This window comes from Numida meleagris, chromosome 2, assembly GCF_002078875.1.
Source record: "Numida meleagris isolate 19003 breed g44 Domestic line chromosome 2, NumMel1.0, whole genome shotgun sequence".
In the NCBI taxonomy this organism is placed as follows: Eukaryota; Metazoa; Chordata; class Aves; order Galliformes; family Numididae; genus Numida; species Numida meleagris.
In genome coordinates, this window is record NC_034410.1 from 16,010,872 (window position 1) to 16,031,998 (window position 21,127).

At 39.4% G+C, this 21,127-nt stretch overlaps 1 protein-coding gene across 1 annotated transcript in view; it reads right to left on the reverse strand.

The window, feature by feature from the left end:
* The window catches only part of GPR158 (G protein-coupled receptor 158), a 186,915-nt gene that overhangs the window by 49,647 nt on the left and 116,141 nt on the right, over positions 1 to 21,127 (reverse strand). The window contains exon 6 of the mRNA XM_021387850.1: positions 5,090 to 5,199. Within this exon, the coding sequence (XP_021243525.1) occupies positions 5,090 to 5,199 (110 nt within the window). The remainder of the gene's footprint in view (positions 1 to 5,089; positions 5,200 to 21,127) is intronic.

Consider the following 21,127-nt stretch of genomic DNA (forward strand, 5'->3'; position numbering starts at 1 on the left):
AAAAACTACCTGATGCCTCTCCTTTTTACCCATGTCTCCTTTTTAGCTAAAACCAGGAGGAAGGGAATGAAGCTAACAATGCGGTGACACTGATGTAGGAAGGCTCTTTTTTAATCCTGATCGATTCAGTAGTGTTGCTGGCTGTGGCATCCAAAGCAGCATTATAACTTGTGATAACTTGTGCATAAACACAAATTAAAGAGGCAGAAGAGGGAGCTATGTCTGCAAAAGAGCTGAAGCAGCACAGAGCTCCAGCAGCCCACAGCAAAAGGTTTATGGCTAGAAGGCCTTCTGCCAAGCACTGGCAAATTCTGGAAGCTTCTTGAGTTAACTTCCCTTTTGGAAGAGAAATTGGCAGTACAAAGCAAGTATCTTCTCAGTGCACGATGGTTATTTTCAAGTCCTGCTGCCCTTTTTCTTGAAGCAGGAATGATCACAAGAAGTGCTCATGCAACTGTTCAGCCAAGGCTTCAGACCAAGTGTCTCTCCCCTCTCCAGAAAAATGTCTCCTCTGCCTCCCTCCAGGGATCTCCACAACTTGAGTGCCAGCCTCAGCACTTAGTGTCTCTCTGCAAGAGTGACTGATGGCGGCTTCGTGTCTTGACCACACAACCCTTCACTTCCGCTACTGAAGACAATGAATGAGACCAGGCAAACTGCACATCAAGCCTTCCAGGAGGACGCATGGAAGGTATAGAAACATGGTGTCACTGAGTTTTGTTTCCCTTATTAGCAGTTAATAAGGAGACTGAGGTTACACCTTTACTACATAACTGCACAAAACTAACAAGAGTATTTACCTGCTTTAATCCAAACTCAATTCCCATAAAAATCCATATCTCAGCCAAGATAGGAGTGTTTCAAAGTTTATGAGTCTTGGGGTAAAATCTAACCCAGACTGCAGCCTGACCATTTTTGTGAGGATGAAACAGGCAATCAATCATTTTCTGACAGTTCCACAAGTCACTCAGATAGAGAGGCAAATGAATTCTCCTTCCAGAGACTGTGGGAGATTTATAGCAAGTTTCAGAACAAAGTACCATGGAATATATCCTGTAACATACACTCATCGTGTTCACAGAAAGTTTGTCCCACGATGACTGGTCTTTAAAGAAGAGTTCACAGTGATGCGTGGCTTCGCTTTCTTGGGTGATGCTGTAATTTATTTCATGGGGATATAATAAAGCAGGATAGCTGTTTACCATAATTGGATTTACAAAATGCACAGAGTTGCATAAATATAACAAAGACCAAGCTTCTCAGTTGCACACATACACTTTTCCAGTGAAGAGAAATACAAGAGTTTAGAATGGTTATAGAAAGCCCCTACGGCATAACTAGCTCTACAAATCAATTAAACCACCCCTCTTCCTCCCTTGCAAACAAGCCTACACATTCGAGCTGCCACAGTACCTTCTGTACCTTTCTGCACTGTATTCCTAACAACCACTCCTGTATATTCCTTCCCTCATCTCCCTAAAAGAGGATGCTACAGCAGATTATTTTCCTTCTCTTCTTTCCTGTTCTCACAGTCAATGCACACCTCCTTCCAAGCGGTTAAGAAGAAGTAAACTGACAGCTTTTTTGGCTTCTCTGCTAGCATGAGCCTCCGCTTCTGTAAGACACTGAACGATGACACCTGACATGCAGCGCTGCCCACGACTCATACTCTTCTCTCTCCATCCGTTAGTGCCTACAGAGGTCTGTAGGAAGGGTCACCATTCACTCAGGTGGGTTGGAAGTGTCACTGTGCCAGATGGCAACACACAGCAATGTCATCTTAGCACAGCATTTAAATCAATTACAGAACTACTTCACAGAGTTAACATCTTCATGTATATTAAAGGGAGACTGCCCTGAATTGGAGATTCCATTCCTAGCCTTGGAACTGTTAGCCTAAAGGAAGGACAGTCTGTAACCAGTCATTCCCCTAAAAAGTCTGTAAGCTGTTGTGTACACACAAATATTACATATACATATGCACATCTGTATGTGTTTACCTACAGATTTCTTCCATTCTTATGCTTTAATACAGAATTAAGGGTTCAGAGAGTCTTCAGTCTGAGAAATATACTGAAAGATGCAAAATCAGCAGCTCTTTTAAACACAAAAGATTAAACTTGAAACATCATTAGTTCTTGAGAGAATTAGTTTGAGGAATCCATTTTTGAGGAAAGTACTGAGACTGCTGTACATTGCTGTACATTGCTGTAGAGTTAGATTTCTTAAATTAAGCTCATTTCCTTACCCACCTCCGTAAACATCAGCTCATTATTTTAAAAATGTACAGTGAATAAGAAAGAGGTAATTTGAGATGAGGCACTTCAGAAATTAACTGTGATGGTTGTTCAAAGAATAAATCAGTACATGACTTCTCTCTTCTTTTCCTTAAGCATCTGCTCTTGGCTATTTTTCTGATTTTTCCTTGATGTCTGATCCTAATAAAACCTCAAAGCTCTCCCTAGGAAGTGGGGAGCAAAGGGAAAAGAAAGCCATAAAGAGAGCAAGAGTTTCAAGTGCCTCCTACCTGGCTTTCCATAACCTTCATGCTCCATTGCTATTCAAAGCACCTCACTTGTTGAGAAACACAGCTTTAGACTTTCTAGTTATCACTAATAACTGCTTTTACACAACACTGATATTTCCATTAAACTCAGAAAAATCATCAGTTCATTGCTAGCATCCCGTTCTTCCCGCAGGCAAGACACAGGCTACCTGCAGGAGGGAATCAGGGCTTGTCATGAGTATCTGTGGTGTCTGTAATTAGCCATTTTCCAGCCCTGCAGTGACTGTGGATTAAACTAGATCTGCCAAAAATTTCTACTAAATTTCTACTAGTATCATATTACTCAATTAGCATAATTCTTGCAAATATATAATAAAACATATATGAAACATGACTTGGTCCTTTGCAAGGCACACTCCTTGACTGCAACATTTAGTACTAAAAGAAAACCACCACACGGTATCATGAATGTAGGAAAAGAATGATCATGAAACCTCACTGGAAAACAAAGATATATTCATAGAAAAAGTAATTCTAGATTAATACATGAAATATTTATTTCATTTCTTTATTTCATTTGATTTATATGCATTTTATGTAGAAATCTAGAATCAGTTTGAGACAAATAGTTTCAGAAGGCCATCCAGTGCTAAAAGCAGGGTTAACACTGAATTCAAACCAGGTTACTCAGCACTTCATCAAGCTGGGCCCTAGAACCTCCAAGTATGAAGATTCACAACCTCACTGGAACCAGCTCCACTGCTTAATTACGTCACTGTAAAGAGCTCCATCTTTTCAGTAAGCAACTTGTAGGTGCTGAATAGCTGCTTTTAGGTCCCTTCAAAGTTCTCTCTTCTCCTTCAGCTTTTCCTTGCATGGCAAGTGCTCCAAGTCCTGATCATCTTGGTGGCCTTTCACTGAACTCACTTGAGTTCAGTGATGTCTTGGAAGAGTCCAAAACTGGAAACAGTATTGCGGAGATGGTCTAAGGGATGCCAAGTAAAGGGGAATAATCAGTTTCCTCGGTCTACTGGCTGGGCTCCTCTCATAGAGCTGTTAGCCTCCATTGTATTGCACTCATCAAAGATGAGCTTGGTTTCTTATTCAGTCTTTTTCCTGCTTGCTGAGCCTGTTATCACAGGTGCCACCTAACACCAAAATGCTGAATGAGTAAACCAGAAGTGCAAGATTTTCTGCTGAATTTTCCAGCCTGTGCTCATTTCACACAAGCAGAAGACCAACTCCCCTGTCAGGACACTGCTGCTTCATGCCATGTAAAATAATACAAAGATCCTGTTAGGGCAGCAGAACTGTGATGATGATGGGAGTCTTTCATAGTCTTAAGCTGTTTCCTGTATATCTGAACTACAGATAATGAGTCAACCAAACAAAATCACCAGTACTGTCATATCTTTACTATAGCGTTCTAATTGTTAATCTTTTTACATAAGAAATTGTACATCACAGAAAATCCCACACAAGTGTGGGGTTTTCTGGATATATTTCAGTGAGAAGATGAGGCCAGACGTAGATATAGCTGCAGTTTAACAGCCAAAGTGTATTCTTGTAACCAGAGATACAAATGCAAGAAGAGGCTCTACTTCAATGGAAAAGTGGGTTTCTCCACCTAAAATGCGACAAGCCAATTGCACAACATAAACAAGACATTTTCGGTTCTCATTCATTTTATGAGTATAATATTGAACCTTCCTTACCTAACATGTCAACTCCGTAATGAAACTAAGATAAAAAGAGGAGCACGCTTACTTCATCCAAGGTGTTTAAGTATCGATATATGCATACTGCATTTCTCTTCTATAAAAATATTTACAAAAATATTTACAGAATGTTTCAGTAGTTTTTTTCCACTGAAGTTGAAAGAGAGAAAAGCATTAGGATTTTATCCAGCAAAGGCTTCACTTTCTAAAGGGATTGCAAAAATGGAATTTGAAGTTAAGTCTCTGAATCTTAATTTCTGAATTGCATTTGAATGCATTGCCAACCCAGTGGAACCTCCCCCAGCGTATCCCAGAATTTCCCACACATTTTTGCTGGCAGGCACTTGATGCTCATGAGCATGCTGCCTGTCTGCTGTGAGTGCCTGAAGAGAGCAGCCCTTGACTTATAAGCCATAAGAAATCAGAGTATGTACATACACCATAATGTATTCTGTTTCACCCAGCATCACTCACTTAGGAACATCAAATATCTCTATGAATACTTTACATGGAAAGCTTAGACATTTTACTTCATCCTACATTCAAGTAGAATATATTCACCTTTGAAAAGTGGTTCTTGCACAATTTTACAGCTGATGTATATATTCTTCATCAAATCCTGCAGCTCCAGCTCAACACTTCTGAGAAACAGCCTCATTGTGCAACTATCACTGCCTGCATTCATAGTTCTCTACTGGGACTAGTAGCATATAATTTCATCAGAAATAACGTGGAGAAATACACAGTGGTTTTAAAAATCAGAAATGGCACTTATTTATGATATTATTTGCAGCTCTTCAATCTGAGTACCCATACAGATTGCACATACTCCCACAGAGATGGAAATTAATAATATGTGAAATACCTGTGCAGCTTGAGCGTCACAGTTCCATAAACAGTAGCAAAGCCCAGAAGACGAACCCATCTTAGGAGAACACAGCGAAATACACTTGGCTCAAAATACAAAATGACAACCTATAGAACAGAAAGATAGAGAGAGCTTCAGTACTGCTTTAATGCAAAAAAAATCTTCGATAAAATGCAGAATAGTTGCAAAACAGGACAGCAGACATATTTCAGTTTGTACTGCTGTATATTTAGATTTTCTAGTAAAGTGATGAGATGATCACATCAACCAGCTGGCACAGTTCTAGGCACCAGCTCCTTTTGAAGAGAGCTGGCAAAAACCCTGTGACAGACTGGGAAGTGACAACACTTTTAAATGCAGTTCCACTGACTTTTCTTAACCGAGTGAAAACAAGTAACCAGGGACGATGAGAGAACAGACAAGGACATTTTCCTTGAGCTATTCCAATAATAGGCAGCTGGCCTAATTCTGGTTTGATGGACTCTATTTACTAGGTTACACTTTGAAGTTCCTCCTTCTAATAAACCTAGCAAAAAGTGAGCTGCTCATTTTTCTTTCTCAACCACTCTCTCAAAAATGATTGCTTCTCTCTGTCCCAAACTCCAATATCTCAATATCATATTTGACTTTTTCCCATTCTTCCCCATATGTTTCCACTAAGGTACATCAAATCTCTCTATGCATCACCACTTTCTGAACAAAAATATAATTTTTGCTCACTTATGGATTTCTCCAATTGCAACAACAGAAAGGTCCTACTGATTGAATTATTTCTATTTCATGTTCTTCTCGTTCCTGCTGGATGCTCCTGCTCTTCCCTCGGTGCTCCGGTCACACATTCCTTCTTGAAAACTCATTGCTGCTTTCTTCTTAAGTATTTCACTAATTTCTGGATCATTTTTTTGTTTGTTTTCTTGTTTGTTTTTTTTGTGTTTGTTTTGTTTCTGTTTTTTTCTTTTCCTTCCCACTGTCTGCCAGGCTGCTGTCTACCTGCTTCTAACGTTACTCCTGGACAACCCATTTCTATTCTCCTTTCAGTGCTGTTCTGGCCATCTTCCAGATAAAAGATCTTTCGGCTGTGCCTGGAATGTATGTCTGTGCACATACGACACTGTCTGTTCTCTATTCTCCCCTCAACTCATTTGAATGCTACAAAAGCTTTCAATGTAGTAATTCAAGAGATAGATTCTCAGAGATTCTCAGCCTTACTGCTGAGAATCACATGTAACAGAACTGTAGTGTCTGGATGTGACCCAAAATCTCTAGAACTGTTTCTGAACTGGAAGAAGACACTTTATCTACCTAGTACCATACATGAGGATGTCAGTAACATAACACTAGTTCTTCAAGCATCGTGCACAGAAGAGCATTTTATCAAGTAAAATGCCACACAAATCTAACACAGGGCTGCTCAGATGGTAGGCTGGGGCACAATCTGGACAGGAGCACATTTCTACTGGTTCCAGCAGATGTTGTCCCTTATGGGATGATCTCACGTCATTTTCCATTGTCCTGGCCTTACCAGGAGCCTGCCAGCCCAGGTTGTGCACAGCCTTCCCCAACCACAGACCTTGCTCGGTCCAGCAAAGCTAGAACCAGTGCATCCCACCCATCCAACCAGAGCCTGATAAAACCCTATGCACCACAGTACAAATTAATTGGGTAATCTTGATCTAGAGAAAGAAAGCACTGAAACCTCTTAGGCCGTCTGTCACAGCTTCATTTAGAGTCAGTACATCCTGGCAGTAGAGGTAGTATTGTGCCTACTGGCAGCCACATGGTATTATTTTTCTAAGTAAAGGCTTTTCTGTGTGGGAATTCAAGCCCAGGATACTGGCCAAAAGCCCAGGACTATGCCCTTTGGGTGACACAGACACATTCAGGAAAGTAGGGGCAAAAATGGCAGACGTGGGTTGAGACAGAGAGAGCTTAGAAAAAGCTGCTGTGCTTCGCTGCAGTGTTGGTTGGTTGGTTTGTTTGTTTTTAGAGCAGAATCAAGCTATTTCTTTTAAAAAGATGGCTTGTTGAATCAAACCAGTGTGCAAAATTTCATCAGTGTTTTTCACTGCTACTGGACTGAACGTGTTTCAAGGCAGATACTTTCTGGGAATCTGACAAATACTGTGTGCAGCCAAAGGCTCACTTTGCCCTGGTAGATCAGATGGAAAAATAAAATGCATCTGCACATCCATGAATACGGCTTGTGTAAAAAGCATCCAGCAAGAAGTTGCTCAAAAACACCGGAATTTTAATAATGACTTTTAATATAAACAGAGCAAAGTCTGTAGCATTAACCTGCCCCCTGAGGTTTGCCAGGGAGTAGAAACCATACCAGTTTATCTTTGATTCTTCAAAACTAGAAAAATACAGGGAAAATACTCATTTCAAAGTTGATCTCAAAGCAGAAATTTTCAGATGGTTGAAACGGGAAGGTCTGAACACTTTCCAGGCACACAATTTTCTGAACAAGGGCAACAGCTCTCTCTGCCATGAAATCTGACACAGCAATTTTGTCTGCAGTTGCCTGCTGAAATATTAACTGCTTGTGTCTAGAAAACCTCATTGATTTGCACTGAACCATTTGTCCGAGCAGCTGAGACTTTTGGCTAGCTATCGACCAAGAAAGCACTGCTTCAAATGCAGCACAGTGGCAGCTGGCGTGTGTCAGCCAGCTATGAAGGTTGCAGAGGCAGGACTGTTGGTAAAAAATGTTCCCACTTCTTCATTTCAGTGTAGACACCTCTGAATGACTCCTTTGCCCAGTGGTCAAGCATGTTATGGAAGCTGTCGAAGACTTGGTCCAAGCTTGACAAAAGACCTGAGTCTTCTGAAAATTTCTTCCAGTGTTTATATGAAGGACAATAGTTTTGATGCTCTTCCGAGCTGTCAACATCCATTTCTACCTGTTCTTATGTATGTTACATTTGGTTTGTCATGGACCAAGGCTTTGAAAAGCAAGAATTACTGCACTTACTGTTTTTGCTTGCTTAGGCTTTCTAGAAGGCTATTCTAAGAATATGTCATTCCCATTTCCATCAGGAGTCACTGGGATGTTCAACTGACTACTGCCAGCATTAAGTCTCTTACAGTAAATTTTAGGATTACTATTTTTAAATTGAATAATCTTTAATCAGAGCCAAGGGGCTAAAATGGAAACTCAGTACACCAAAAACCATGCTCACATTTTTCACTTTAGTGGAATCACATTCTTTTAAATATGTTTGGTGAAATGTGTGGCTGCTGTTCTCTATCCTCTGGTCCTTCTACCTAAGCAAATAAGCAAACAAATGTGACACAGAGAAGATTTGGTTTTATTTCATATCAGCCCCTCCTACTTTATGATAACCAAAACTCTCATTCTGTAGTGTTCTTTCCAGAGGCACACCTTCCCTATACTGACAAACAGTATGCAACAACAGCCTGATGAGCTCCAACCTAGAAGCGTAGGATGAGTATAGGATTCACCCACATATGCATGCTGCTATCAACAGCAGAGAAAATCCCTCTGCAGCTCTAAGAGACTACTCTGCCCACTGAAAATCTGACAGTAAATCGTTTTCTACTTTTGCCTTTATAATGTATTAGACTATGACAGCAGCATAAATCTCACAAAAAAAATGCAAGTGATTTTGCTGATAAATGCCACAAAACCTGTTTATGACACATAAGGAAATGTGATATCCTCTGTTTCACCAGCTCCTGAAACCTGTTTAGATACCACTCACTGTTCATTAAGGAACAAAGGTTTGGGGAAAAATATTTGGAAACCAGAAGAGTAGTCAGACAGTGCTTGATCATGTACTAGTTACTGCAGCTGTGTGTGAGACTTCATAAAGCCATTTGTCATTTGGGCAAATGCATTTATATGTTTGCTTTAAACCTCCACATGTTTTGAGCTATTATCACCCTTGCCAGAATATGGTCCCAGTAGCCATGCTACCACTTGTGGAGTTAAGAGACAAAAAGATTTTGTAAGGTCACCAGCTAATAGTCAAGTACACTAAGACCTGAAGAGTTACAGACATGGAAGAGAGCCTTAGCTGGCTGACACAGCACTCACTCAGCCCAGCAATTGAGCTGGCATGAAGAACAGACACATACGCTGTCTGAAAACAACAGCTAAAATCGTTACAGGCACCTCACCCACTATAGTACATTTCTGCTATCAGGACAGATAGGTCAGTAATAGTGCGAAGAGAATCTATATGGAACAATTTAACGTTCAAAAGTATAAGGGACATGGTCCTTACAAAAAAAAAAGGAGGAAACGCTCCTTTTATAGCTTTGCTGTTATTCTCTTGAAAGAAATTCTGTATCTTTACTTAGTCCGTTATGAGAAGATTAATTTTGCCTTCACCTAGGGCACCAGATCCAGATGAAAATATTTTAACAGTTTCCCAAGGTGCATTGACTGGGATACAGTTTGCCTAAGTCAGGCATAAAACTTCTGCCTAAATTGTAGACAGCAAGTAAATCAACCCTACTCATGCACAAGTTCCACAGATTATCCATGGATAAAAGCCGATATGCTTGAGAAGTTCAGGACTTCATTTTCCTGGTCATAATCTTGGCCTAAAGGCTTCAAATACACATCTCCACAGACTAGAAAGGTACTTAATCATCTATTTTAGAAAAGCTGCTTTACTTTATGTCAATTAGTAAACCATATTAGGAGGACTGAAGCTATTTAAGAGAAGTTTCTTTTTACTTCAGTTCTTAAGGCATAGAAGTATCATGGATAGATCAGAAAGTCATTTTTATTTGCAGTCATCAAATTTCTGTCATCCCCATTGATGAAGAATATGCAATAGTACAATATTTCAAAAGATCATTAGTCACAGAACAAGTATATTTAAAAATATGAGGAAGTGGCAGCACTACAAAGCCTAAATCTAGGTATTGAACATTTTAAGTAGGCCCTTAGCTCAAAAACCCCAAAGAAAGAGACCAGTTAACTTTTCAACTCTTCTTTTCCCCACCATATCAGATACATGGAAATGAGTTATCCATGTTAGATAAACAGAAATGAGATACAGAGCTTTGAACATGAGCAACAGCATCATCCAGTTATGGATTCAAGGTGAAAGGCACCTATTTTAGAAAACTGCAGGAAAAGTATTATTTTTTTTCTCATTTTCAAATAACCAAATTCTCTCATAATTGTGTACAGCTAACCCAAAAATCTTTACAGGAGAACTACGTACTTTTTTTAAATTTAACTTCAGAATTTGTTGCAAGTACTCTGCACAGTTCAATGCAGGATGTGTCACAGCCACTTAAGATAATGTCCTTTGGGCTAATTCAATTAACAAGCATCTAGGAGAAACTGTGTAGAGATCTATCTGATCTGTTCCGCTGCCCAACACCATCTGCCCTAGTCTGACTGCAGTAGCCTATTTCAGGCTGTCCCTAGGCAGTTCTGCCCCCAAATGAGCCAGCAGACGCTCCATCCAAGCGCTCCTTTCGGCTCTCCCCACTCCTTCCACCCCCTCCCGCAGCCTTGGACACACAGCTCCTCCTCTTAGGATCCTGTTGTGCCTTTGCGATGAGCACTCTGCGTTCTTCTGCCCTATCTGAATGTTTTTTTCTAACATAAAATAACCTCCCTATAACCTACTATATCAAGTTACCTATTAATGCCTCAGTTCAAATACTGAGAAGGGCTTTTCTGCAAGTGACACTGTTTGCAATGTTTGATAAGCTTGCCATCCAAACTCAGAACAGTCTGGCACTATGCTTTCTAGAAAAGGGACCAAACCACTTGTATGTGGGCACACTGCCATTGCTAACAGATGGGCATGAATGAAGGCATTCATGAGCCTATGCACACTATGGGCATCACATACCACTGTTCAAACCATGATTCACAGCTCAGAATCTGCTTAAGCATTGGTGGATGCACAACTTGCTATCCAATCCTGTACTACCAACAAATATTTCTGGTGCAATTACACAAGACATTTTAGGGGTATGATAACAGGTACACATATTCTTAGACCAATTATGTAAGTACACTTCCTTCCAACTCTATTCCATTTTTTAAACCACATGTACTTCTGAAGCCATAATATTTTACTCTAATAGGCCTATGGACACACAGTATGATAAAATTCTGTTATCCTTGCAAATCTCACAATTTTGAAGCAGAATCGTACTGGTTCATTAACTCAGTGTCTCTATTAAGCACATAGTTGCTGCAGGAAAACACAATAACCACTCAGGTTTTATTCTTGCTTCTGAATTGGAACGGAATCAATTCCTCAGTACAAAGTGTTGCAGACTCTCTGCTTCTGGGGCAATGCATTTCAGAGAAGATGCAAATCAAAGCCAAAATCCTTATGGGCACATAGGATGTTTTAGCTTTCATAAAGAACAGTTCTTTCTAGCTGCCTACAGAAAGTCCAGCTTGAAACTGCCTACTGAAATTCTCTTTTCTCTCCTGCTATACTTTCAAGTGTAGATACATTTTTTCCCATTTTCTGTCTCAAAACATATACTAAACCTCTGGCTACATCTCAGCAGAGACATGTCTTGCCTGTAAAATCTTTTGGAAATCCATGATACAGTATAAATGCATAGCCACCAGCGTAAGTGTAAAATGCAACAACAGACTTCTAGAACTTGAGTCATCAAAATACTTTGCCATCACAAGGCTTTATTACACTTTGGATTCATCCTCATTAGGCAGGAACAGAAGATCTCTAAAGCTTTTTACGGAATATATTTTTTACACTGGAGCTCATTTAGCTTCCTGAGAGATTTATCTGGTGATTACATAAACTAAACCTTCAAGCTAATTCTGGTTTGACACAAGACTGCATACTTAGAATGCGTTCTTACAGAGATATCTTCAAATATTTTCCCTCTTTTTTTCCCTGTCTGTTAGCGAAATCTCAGCTAACACTGGACGTGACACCTCTGAACAAGTTATTCTGAGAAAAAATAATGGCCATGTGAACACCATGATGCTGTTATATCTTTTCTCCAATTTGAAGGGGAAAAGTGTATATATCACAGATGCTACCAGATCTGAAGATATAAGTAACCTGAACACACGGCCTCAAAATGCATTTATTTGTCATAAATTCTAGTCTTTATCAAGATTTATTAATGTTCTAGCTTCACTGCTTTTATTTGTTTGCCTAATGAGCAGTATTTTATATTCAAGTTATAAAAAGTTAATGTCTTGGAAGAGACATCTTTGTACTGTGTAAACAGATTCCTTTACCAAAAATGAAGTATTATGCATGACAAGACCCAAAGAGTAGATAAGGGTATTCCAACAGTTTATTTTCCTAATAAATGCTTCCTTAGCTTATGAGAGACATAAACTGATGTGGTGTCTGAATCAGGTAAAAATGTTAAGAGCTTCAAGATTCTCCAAGGGTGAATACATGGTCAACAGCAGAAAGGCTACACAAGGAAAGATAACACACCAAGTTTGTGTCCTCAGTGGGGAAAGAAAAGCCTAACAGTAAGGACTAACCGAAAGTCTAGGCCCCTGAACTGGGCAAGCTGAGTGGAAACAGAAATCATCCTGAAACTAAGCTAAAGAAGGAGAGATTGTCATGTAAGAGTTCTCTATAACTATCTTCAAATAGAAAATGGTGCTTATCTTTTCACTGAAATACAATCAACTTCTCAAATATATAGAGAAATTACAATGGCACTGGCCTGATGAGAACCAAGAACACATGGTCATTCAGCAAGTATAGTCTCTCAGCCTAAGGGGCTACAGACACCAAGTTGCTGGAAGTGACAAATCACATTTCTTGGGGCAAATATTTGCCCAGAAGAGATGCCTTCCTGGCAAGTGTGAGCTACTAGATTCAGCGCCATCCAGTACAAGACAGGAAGAAAGTCTGAAGCTCATAAGTTCCCTTGGGACCATGATAGGGTGAAGCACAATGAATAAAATAACAAATACAGAAGTATGACTGGAAAAAATATTCTGTCCAATAACTCTAGTCTCATCTCAACTTGAGAGAGAAGAGGAAATGAAAGTTTGAAATGTATGCCACTCTTCCCTTGTTCTCATTCAAATGTATTTCAATTCTAGTATCACTACAAAGCAAAGGAAGAAAATATACACAGATTGCTCCAAAAGTAACGCCTCTTATAATTTCCATGGACACTGCAAAAGATATGAAAAGCACAATAAAAATATTTCAGAGAGCAAGTTCTCAGCTGCAAAACTCTGTTTTTCAAAACCACCACGAGCTATGCATTTTTGCCAGTGATGATGAAGAGCCTGTATGCCACACTCATAACAATCTGCACCAGTGGAGTTGTCCCACTGTCTCTGTCACCTCTGCTGAAATGCTTCACCCACCGCCTCACTGTGTTCACATCCACTGCTTGGTTTCCATCATCATTCAGTAAGCATTGATGAATGTCAAGGGGTGCAACTTTTTCTGCACGGAGGAATTCAATGACGTACCTTTGCTCCATGTCAGATACCATTTTGTCAGATTGCCCCTCTGCTGCCATCTGTCACACAGCAACAAAAAGTAATGGAATACTGGTGGGAAGGTTCCACCTCTCCTGCCATACTACTACCATCTGCCCCTGATGTCGTGGGCCAACGTAATAAAATAGAAAGCATTACTTTCAGGGCAGCCCCTGGGGATACTTCTCAGGGAATACAAACAAAAATGGGCTTTGCTGACTCAATGGGCCCTCTTATCCATTCATCTTTATGAGCCAGTTTTTAATCTGTATTTGGTATCTATGTATTCCTCACACACAACATCACTTACATTGGCTTGCCTAAATGTTCGCAAGTACAGTTATCCCACCTGAACAGCCTCATAAGCCAGACCCTGAAGACATGAGAGCCGGCTGATCTCAGCAGTTCAGAGGCTGAGCTGGCCAGATGAGGGCTTGGCCGGAGGTCAGAAATTTCCACTGACATCAACACATAACCAGTGAAAGTTTTAAGTCCATTTAAATGAGATTTTTAAAAACAGAAACAACTTTGTCTGAAAACGTAAAGTCCTCCAGAATACACCTAGCTAACAGTGCACTGGGGAAAATGTTTTTCATTATTAGTCTAGGTTGCCAGCTGTAGCTCCTCAGAACAATATTAATGTACTGCACCTTAATGCATTGTAATTTAGCTGATTTTGCAGGTGTTTAGGAAGTTGCCAGGGAGTTAGGAGCTTTGGATTTCACTAAAAGGTAGCCACTCAAATAAGTATCTGGCTTTTGGCCTTCAGAAAGAGCTGTATGGATTAAGAGCAGTATAGAGCACTTGCAAGCTCTGCACTCCTTTATTTGATGTTTTTTCTTCCTGAGACTCACACGCAAAGATCTTGGATTACTTTCCAGTTAAATATTGAAATACATGTGAGAATGTGGGTTTCCTGACAAATGGTCAGGCTTTGAGTACAGATTATTAAACATACTTTGTCAGCAGCAACACTAAAAGCAAAAATAAGCACATGGGACTGTTAGAAGAGAAATGATAAGCAGGTAAGAGCAGTGGCTCCAGCCACATTCACTCTAAGGATAAGAGAAGAAACACAAGTGAAGTGTAGAGGAGAAGCTGAACTCCTTTGGTATTCAATACCCCTATGTTTACGCTTTTGCATTACATTAAAAAATATATAATTCAAAGTAAATAGGAGTAATTTAATCAGAATGCTTTATCTAGGCAACAGGTATGTATACATAGGCACATTTCAAAAATTGTCCACACATGTTTAGAATTACAGGAGTTGAAAATCCAAGGAAGCCGTAAAATCAAAATGATCTTCGGACCAAACTATTTCCTCCCTCCACTATTTAATTTTTACAGTCCAACAATTTCCTTCATCTCTTCATATGAGTAAGTGACAACGGTCAATGAACGTCCCAATTTACTTACTTCATAGGTGAAAAAAATAGAAAACTTTATTATTGGCTGCACTGCTATAATCTTTTCTTAACAAAGGTCTGCTCACCCGAGAAGTAGAGAATAATCTCAAGGAGCTGAAACATCTCAAATGAAAAAGACAGACATCCATTCAGCACACTCATTTGCCAAATAATTGACACATTTTAACAACAGTGTTAAGAGTACACTAACTTCATTTTATGAATAAAGAAATGCACTATGCAATTACAATATTTTAGTAGAAACAAGGCAAGTCTACTAATTAATTTTAAGACTCTGTGATTTTAAGAAAAAGGAACTTTAAAAACCATAATAGTATGGTAGTCTATATTAAAATAAATCTTGCAGGAACTGCAGCTATCTCTGGATATAACAGACTAAATTATTCAGAGCAACTTGCCAAGTATGCTTAGTGCAAGACACAGGTCATAAAACAGACTTGCATAGACTTTTGCATTTCATTACAATGGGGCTGAAATCCCTGCAGATCTACAGTGCAAGGTTTTCTGTGAGTATTTTTAAGTAGTGACTTCTACCTGGGAAAAACAAAACACGCAGCTATTTAGAGTTCCAGAACTTCACCTTCTACAAGACTAGTTCCAATTTCATCTTGATCTAACAAGTTGGTGGAGAAGTCAATATCAAGATTTTGAGAAGAAAATGACTGGATGGTTCTTGTTCCCCAGGAACGCCTCTTGACTGACTGCATGGCAAGTTCCCAAGCCGACAGAGGAATTTTATTGACATAAACTTTTAACATCTTGACTTGGAAAAGATAATAGGGAAATAGCAAGTCTCTGAAATACCCTGTTAAACCACAGCAAAGAGTAGGACTGGCTGTTACCCTCTGCAGTAAGGTTTTTGTCAGTATTTATTTAGATGAGTAATTTAGAAAAGATCTCTCTACAAAATATCAGCCGGACATAATCCAGCCAGTGCTGATTAGTTTACTGCAGACATCACTGTTGGAACTATCGACTTTTCATTTTCAGTTTATGCATCTGCAGCATCAACAGCAGCGAGGACAAGCCAAAGGCCGCGATGTGACAAAACACTGGAGGAATTGGTGGGAACACTCCTGTTCATGTTCCCACATTGAGAGCAGATGCCTCTCTGGGAAATCTGCTTTAGATGTACCAAAGCAGTTGGCTTCAGTAGAGAAGTAATTGGGTAAATTGTGAAAATGAGTGACATACAGCAGATCAGATGACATGATCTATGATCCCACTGATCTTAAATCCACATTAACCACATTAAGCAAATTATGTCATAAAAATCCTGTGTAATTAACAAACTTCAGAAGAAACCAGCTGCAAACTCAAGAGAAATAGAAAAGAAAAGTTATTTCTGTTTCATTTACATTCTTACAGTTTAATCTTGGGTTGATTCCTAGGTGCTAGCTAGCATCCACAGAAGAAACGCTGGGGAAAAAGGGCACAGACTTTAGCCCATTTTTTGTTTTCTCGATCCTGGTTTCACATTTATTATTATATACTTTAAACTGTTGGTCTCAAAAGAAGCAAAGACCTTTAGAAGAATCCAGCTGAGGAAATAAATAGGGCTAGAGCACAAGGTAAGTTTTGTGTATTTTAAGGTAACCATCAGAGAAGGCAGAAACAGAAATTTGATGACAATGAAGGTTAACCCAGATACTGGACTGCTGAGGGCTATGTTCTGAATGGACAAGCTTCAGTTCCACTATTGAAGGAAAATGCAAAAATCTTAAAATGAAGAGCAATCATCTTGGACTAGCCGTGCTGAATCCAAGCTGTCAAGAAGCTCTCTAGAGCAGCGTGCCAGCAATATACCTGGACAAACGCAGAGAAGCCTGAGAAGAATTCTTCTTTATAGATCTCAGGAGGAATATCTCTTTAACAGAACAAGACAACACACTCTGAAAGAGCAGTCCTCAAAAACTTCAGTATGCGTAGGTGGGAACCAACTAACCAGAGCAACAAATCAGAAGAGAAATCTCCCCTAGGAAATGCTGCACAAAAGTGGAAAATAGGAGAGATGGATCTCAGAACTTATATTCAGGAAACTGCGTGGACATGAAAAACTTCAAGGGGTCTTTGGAGGTCACTGACCAGCTGGTGAGAAGTCTGAACTATGCATATAATGGTGTGGGAATGATGGGAGCCAGATGAAAGGGCAGTTGCAAACTCTAACATCATTGACTTGGGAAAAATAAATGTGATAAATTTTCCTCCTCTGGAAAACAAAGTTTCATTATACCTCTACGATTTGTATCGCTGCTCATCACCTGAAAAATCAATGACAGTAAAATCCCCAAGGGATAATAGGCACATCTCATCTCCCAAACACCGCATCTGCTAACCTTTGCATGGATTCTGGTTTTCCATAAAACTGTACTGGCAAATGCACAAGCAAACATATTGATGAATTCTTAATTGTCTGATGTGCAATTTCTTTTTCAGAAAGAACCGATAAACCACAAAAATATTTGAGATGTAAGGCTGCATGCATTTTATGGGCATATCTTTGTTCTTAAGCATCTTTCATAGTTGTCTTTAAAAGCTTTGGTCCTCCTCCTCATGTAATATGCTGCCTTTTCAGGTCCTACAGATTTGAACTCAGAAACTGAGAGCAGAATTAGCACTCACAGTTGGTTTTGCTGAAATACGCTTCTGTCTAACTTAGGGTTTGGGATTTTGTGATTAAAATTGCATTTTATTCCAAAGATTTAAAAAAATGTAGATAGATAAATTGTGCATAAGCAAAAGAAAGTCAGAGGAGCCAATTTTCCATTATTTTAAACATTTAGCAGGATTAGAAAAAGAAACGTATCTGTCTTAAATGTAACAACAAGCACATTTCTGAGGAAAGTCCTTGATAGGTAGGGCTGTCAATCTGTAAAATAACCAAGTTCAAGCTGTGTTTTTCCAGTCAAATCACTCCTTGTTTGGTACTCCATGGTTATGTACCAATCATTCTGAAGTTCTACTCAGTTCTTCATTTATTTTGTGAATGACCTTGTGCACGGATGATTAGTAATGTTTGAGCATTTCCATGCACAGCACGTATTGCTCTGAATCATCCTTCTCTCATCTGCTTGTCGCTGACCTTCTGCTTTTCAGTTCACGTTAGGTACTTGCAATACCTGAACATTTGAGAGTCTGTACCTGATCTGCTGTCACAAAACCACCATAAGGAAGAAAAGAGTTACTACAGCTATTTTACAGATAGGTAATAACAGCACCTTTATTTAAAATAACATTCAGGTATTTGTTGCACAACATATTCCTGGCAGAGAAGCTGAAAAAATTGCAATTGGGAAAGAGAAATGGAGGGTCTACTACGTCCCATGTCTCATCTGGAGCCAAGATGATACTGGATCATAAACCCTAGGAATTCAGAAATGCTCCACAGTCCTATGCCTGATCTGTCACCATCACAAGTAGGTGAGATATGGAAAGGATGTAGCTATTTAACCAGCAGTAAATGGTCCAATATGTAGAGGTTATGAACACTCCCTCAGTTGCTGTGTAAACCTGGATACACCTAAAGACTCCTACATTTTGTTGGGATCCATGTGCTTATCCCCATTAATTACATGTTCAGTGGAGCAGGTATTAGAAAATAAATCTCCCTTTTCTATATCTAAGTAACCTAACCAATGTGTAAAATATCTTCCCTAATACACTGTAGAGTTAGATTAATATTTATATTATGCCTACTACTGCTTAATGAAGGAATGTGAAATGGAGCAACAGCAGCACAAGAGTCTGAAACACTTCACACGCTTGAGCATCTTAAAGCCAAAGTGCTAAAGCTTTCTCCAAGGCAGTACAAGTTGGTATCTCCTAAGACAGTGAGAAGAACTGAACCCGAGTGTCACATCAAGAATGCGTCTCTGGCTCTGAGCATACCACGAATTAACGTCGAGAGAACCCAGGTTTCATTTGCCCTCAAGTCACTAAAATTAGGCAATGCAATTTGGAGTTGCAATGCCTAACAACATTGTAAGCCACGTCCTGAAAAAATTTCCCTTGATAAGAAATGAAGCTATATTAAGAAAAAACAGTCCCTCCTGATGGCCCATCAACCATCTTTGATCCATTCAGCCATCTTTGGTCTCCTCCTTTCTGAGACAGTGGTCAAAATAGGGTAAAACCAGTACCTGCAAGGTTCCCTCCTGTTGCTGCAGCTGTACAAATAAAGCATTACCAATAGCAGTTGTCCAGGGCAAGCTCCCTCATTTGCAGTCCTGACACATCTCACTTGCACAGTCCACAAAATGTGCTCATTAGCAGATCAACAAAAACAGCAGAAGGAGAATTTCTTTAAATGTTCCGCTCCTTTCCAAGCACAGGGGGAGTCCTCCAAACATTTCAGTGATTTATCAAAGAGGCCCACCTTCTACCTGGAGAGACATATTCTGCTGCATTTTGTTGCTAGACGGTCCTCTTCCTTTAATGATTATTTATTTATATAAACTTCTTTCTCCATCCTCCCTACCGAGCTGCTTGGGATGTTGAAAAAACAACTGAACAATAAGAACAGCATAAAAGCAGAAGGACAAAATATTTAAGAGGAAAATAAACTGTCACCACCAGAACTGAGACAGTAAACAGAAATCAAAATAGAATAACTTCAGGGGGTCAGAGAGAAAGACGGCATATTCTTAGAATAGTAATCAGAGTGGTAAAATAGATAGAAAGATAGACAGCAAGGAGATAAAATACCCAGGTAGTGAGACCTCAGAGACTGAGACTGGCCAGAGTAAACTCTTAAGCCCCACAATTACAGAATTGCCAAGAACACTCAAAAGGCCATGACCTCTTTTTTGTTCAAGGTTCCTGAACACTCACTGTGTATATTTAAAACAAACTCATTCAGGCAAATTTTGACAGGATTGTCTGTGACATGTCTGAGGAAAAAATAAGCATTACTTCAGACTAAAGAAATAAACCTAGCAGACTACACTGTATGACAGTGCAATATTTCAGATACAGTACACAAGACATGCATGGAGAAAAAAAAAAACACATTTCTTTCCATCTGCTTAGGTGACCACAAAATCTGCTGTGGACTCCTGACTAATAGAGTACTCAGTACACAGAGTGGTTTCAACTTTACTTTCTCCTGTTTTTTTAACGTATTTCTCAATCAGATGAAATGAAATCCTACTTGAATTTAGCTCAAGGTTGCAAAACTTTTTTTTCATGGAATGACTTTTCCCAAATCGACTCTCTTCTCCTTAAGTCATTCACCATCAGCTTGCTTGCTTGTCTCATCTGATCAGTATCCGCACTTGATCCCACTGCCCATGTTGCCTGCAAAGATGTTACACAGCACCTGCCCCAGCACCTATCCCTGAGGAACACCACTCGTCACCAGTCTCCACTTGGACACTGAGCTGCTGACTGCAACTCTCTGCGTGTGACCATCCAGCTAATTCCTTATCCAGTGAGAGGTCTGGAATTGGCTGGATAGTCACACTCAGAGACCATCAGAGAGTGCAACCATATATAAACAATAATACTTGCTAATTTCAGTATAAAAATCTGATTCGTTATCTATTATGAAATTAATTTCTCATCTCTACATTCTTGATCACCTCTGCTGTCTGCTATATACATTGGAATGTCAAAACAGAAATGAGTGCCTCTCACGACTACAGCATTTGATAAGAAAAGGCTTTTGATGTTGTCGGGTTGCACAGTTACTAGGCACTTGAGAAAAGCCTAATATAGTAGAGGTTTCTTTTCCAAATGTAGCATGTGCTGATGGCATTTGTCCTAAATAGAGAAGCTATGCCTAAGAAAAGAAGTGCTCTGTATTTTTTGTGTTATTCCAACAACCAACGGCAGTAATACAAAGTCAGCTCAGACTGCGGTCAAACCAGATCAAGTCTCTTTTCCTGTAAACCTTACAGTGTTTCATGTCTTTTGGATCCAGAGAAGTAACAAAAAGAGCAGCTAAAAATCTAGTTTAGACTTTTTTAATATTTTGCTGACATCTGAAATTGGCAGATGCATTTATGTTTCTAAATCGATATATTTAAGATTTACACTGTGGATATTTAGTGTATTTTCTGATTCAGCTATCTTCCACAATTCCTGAGTCTTCATACAATGAAGCATATGATTGTCTAATAGTGCCTTTGTTGAATTAATGGCTGATATACACAGTTT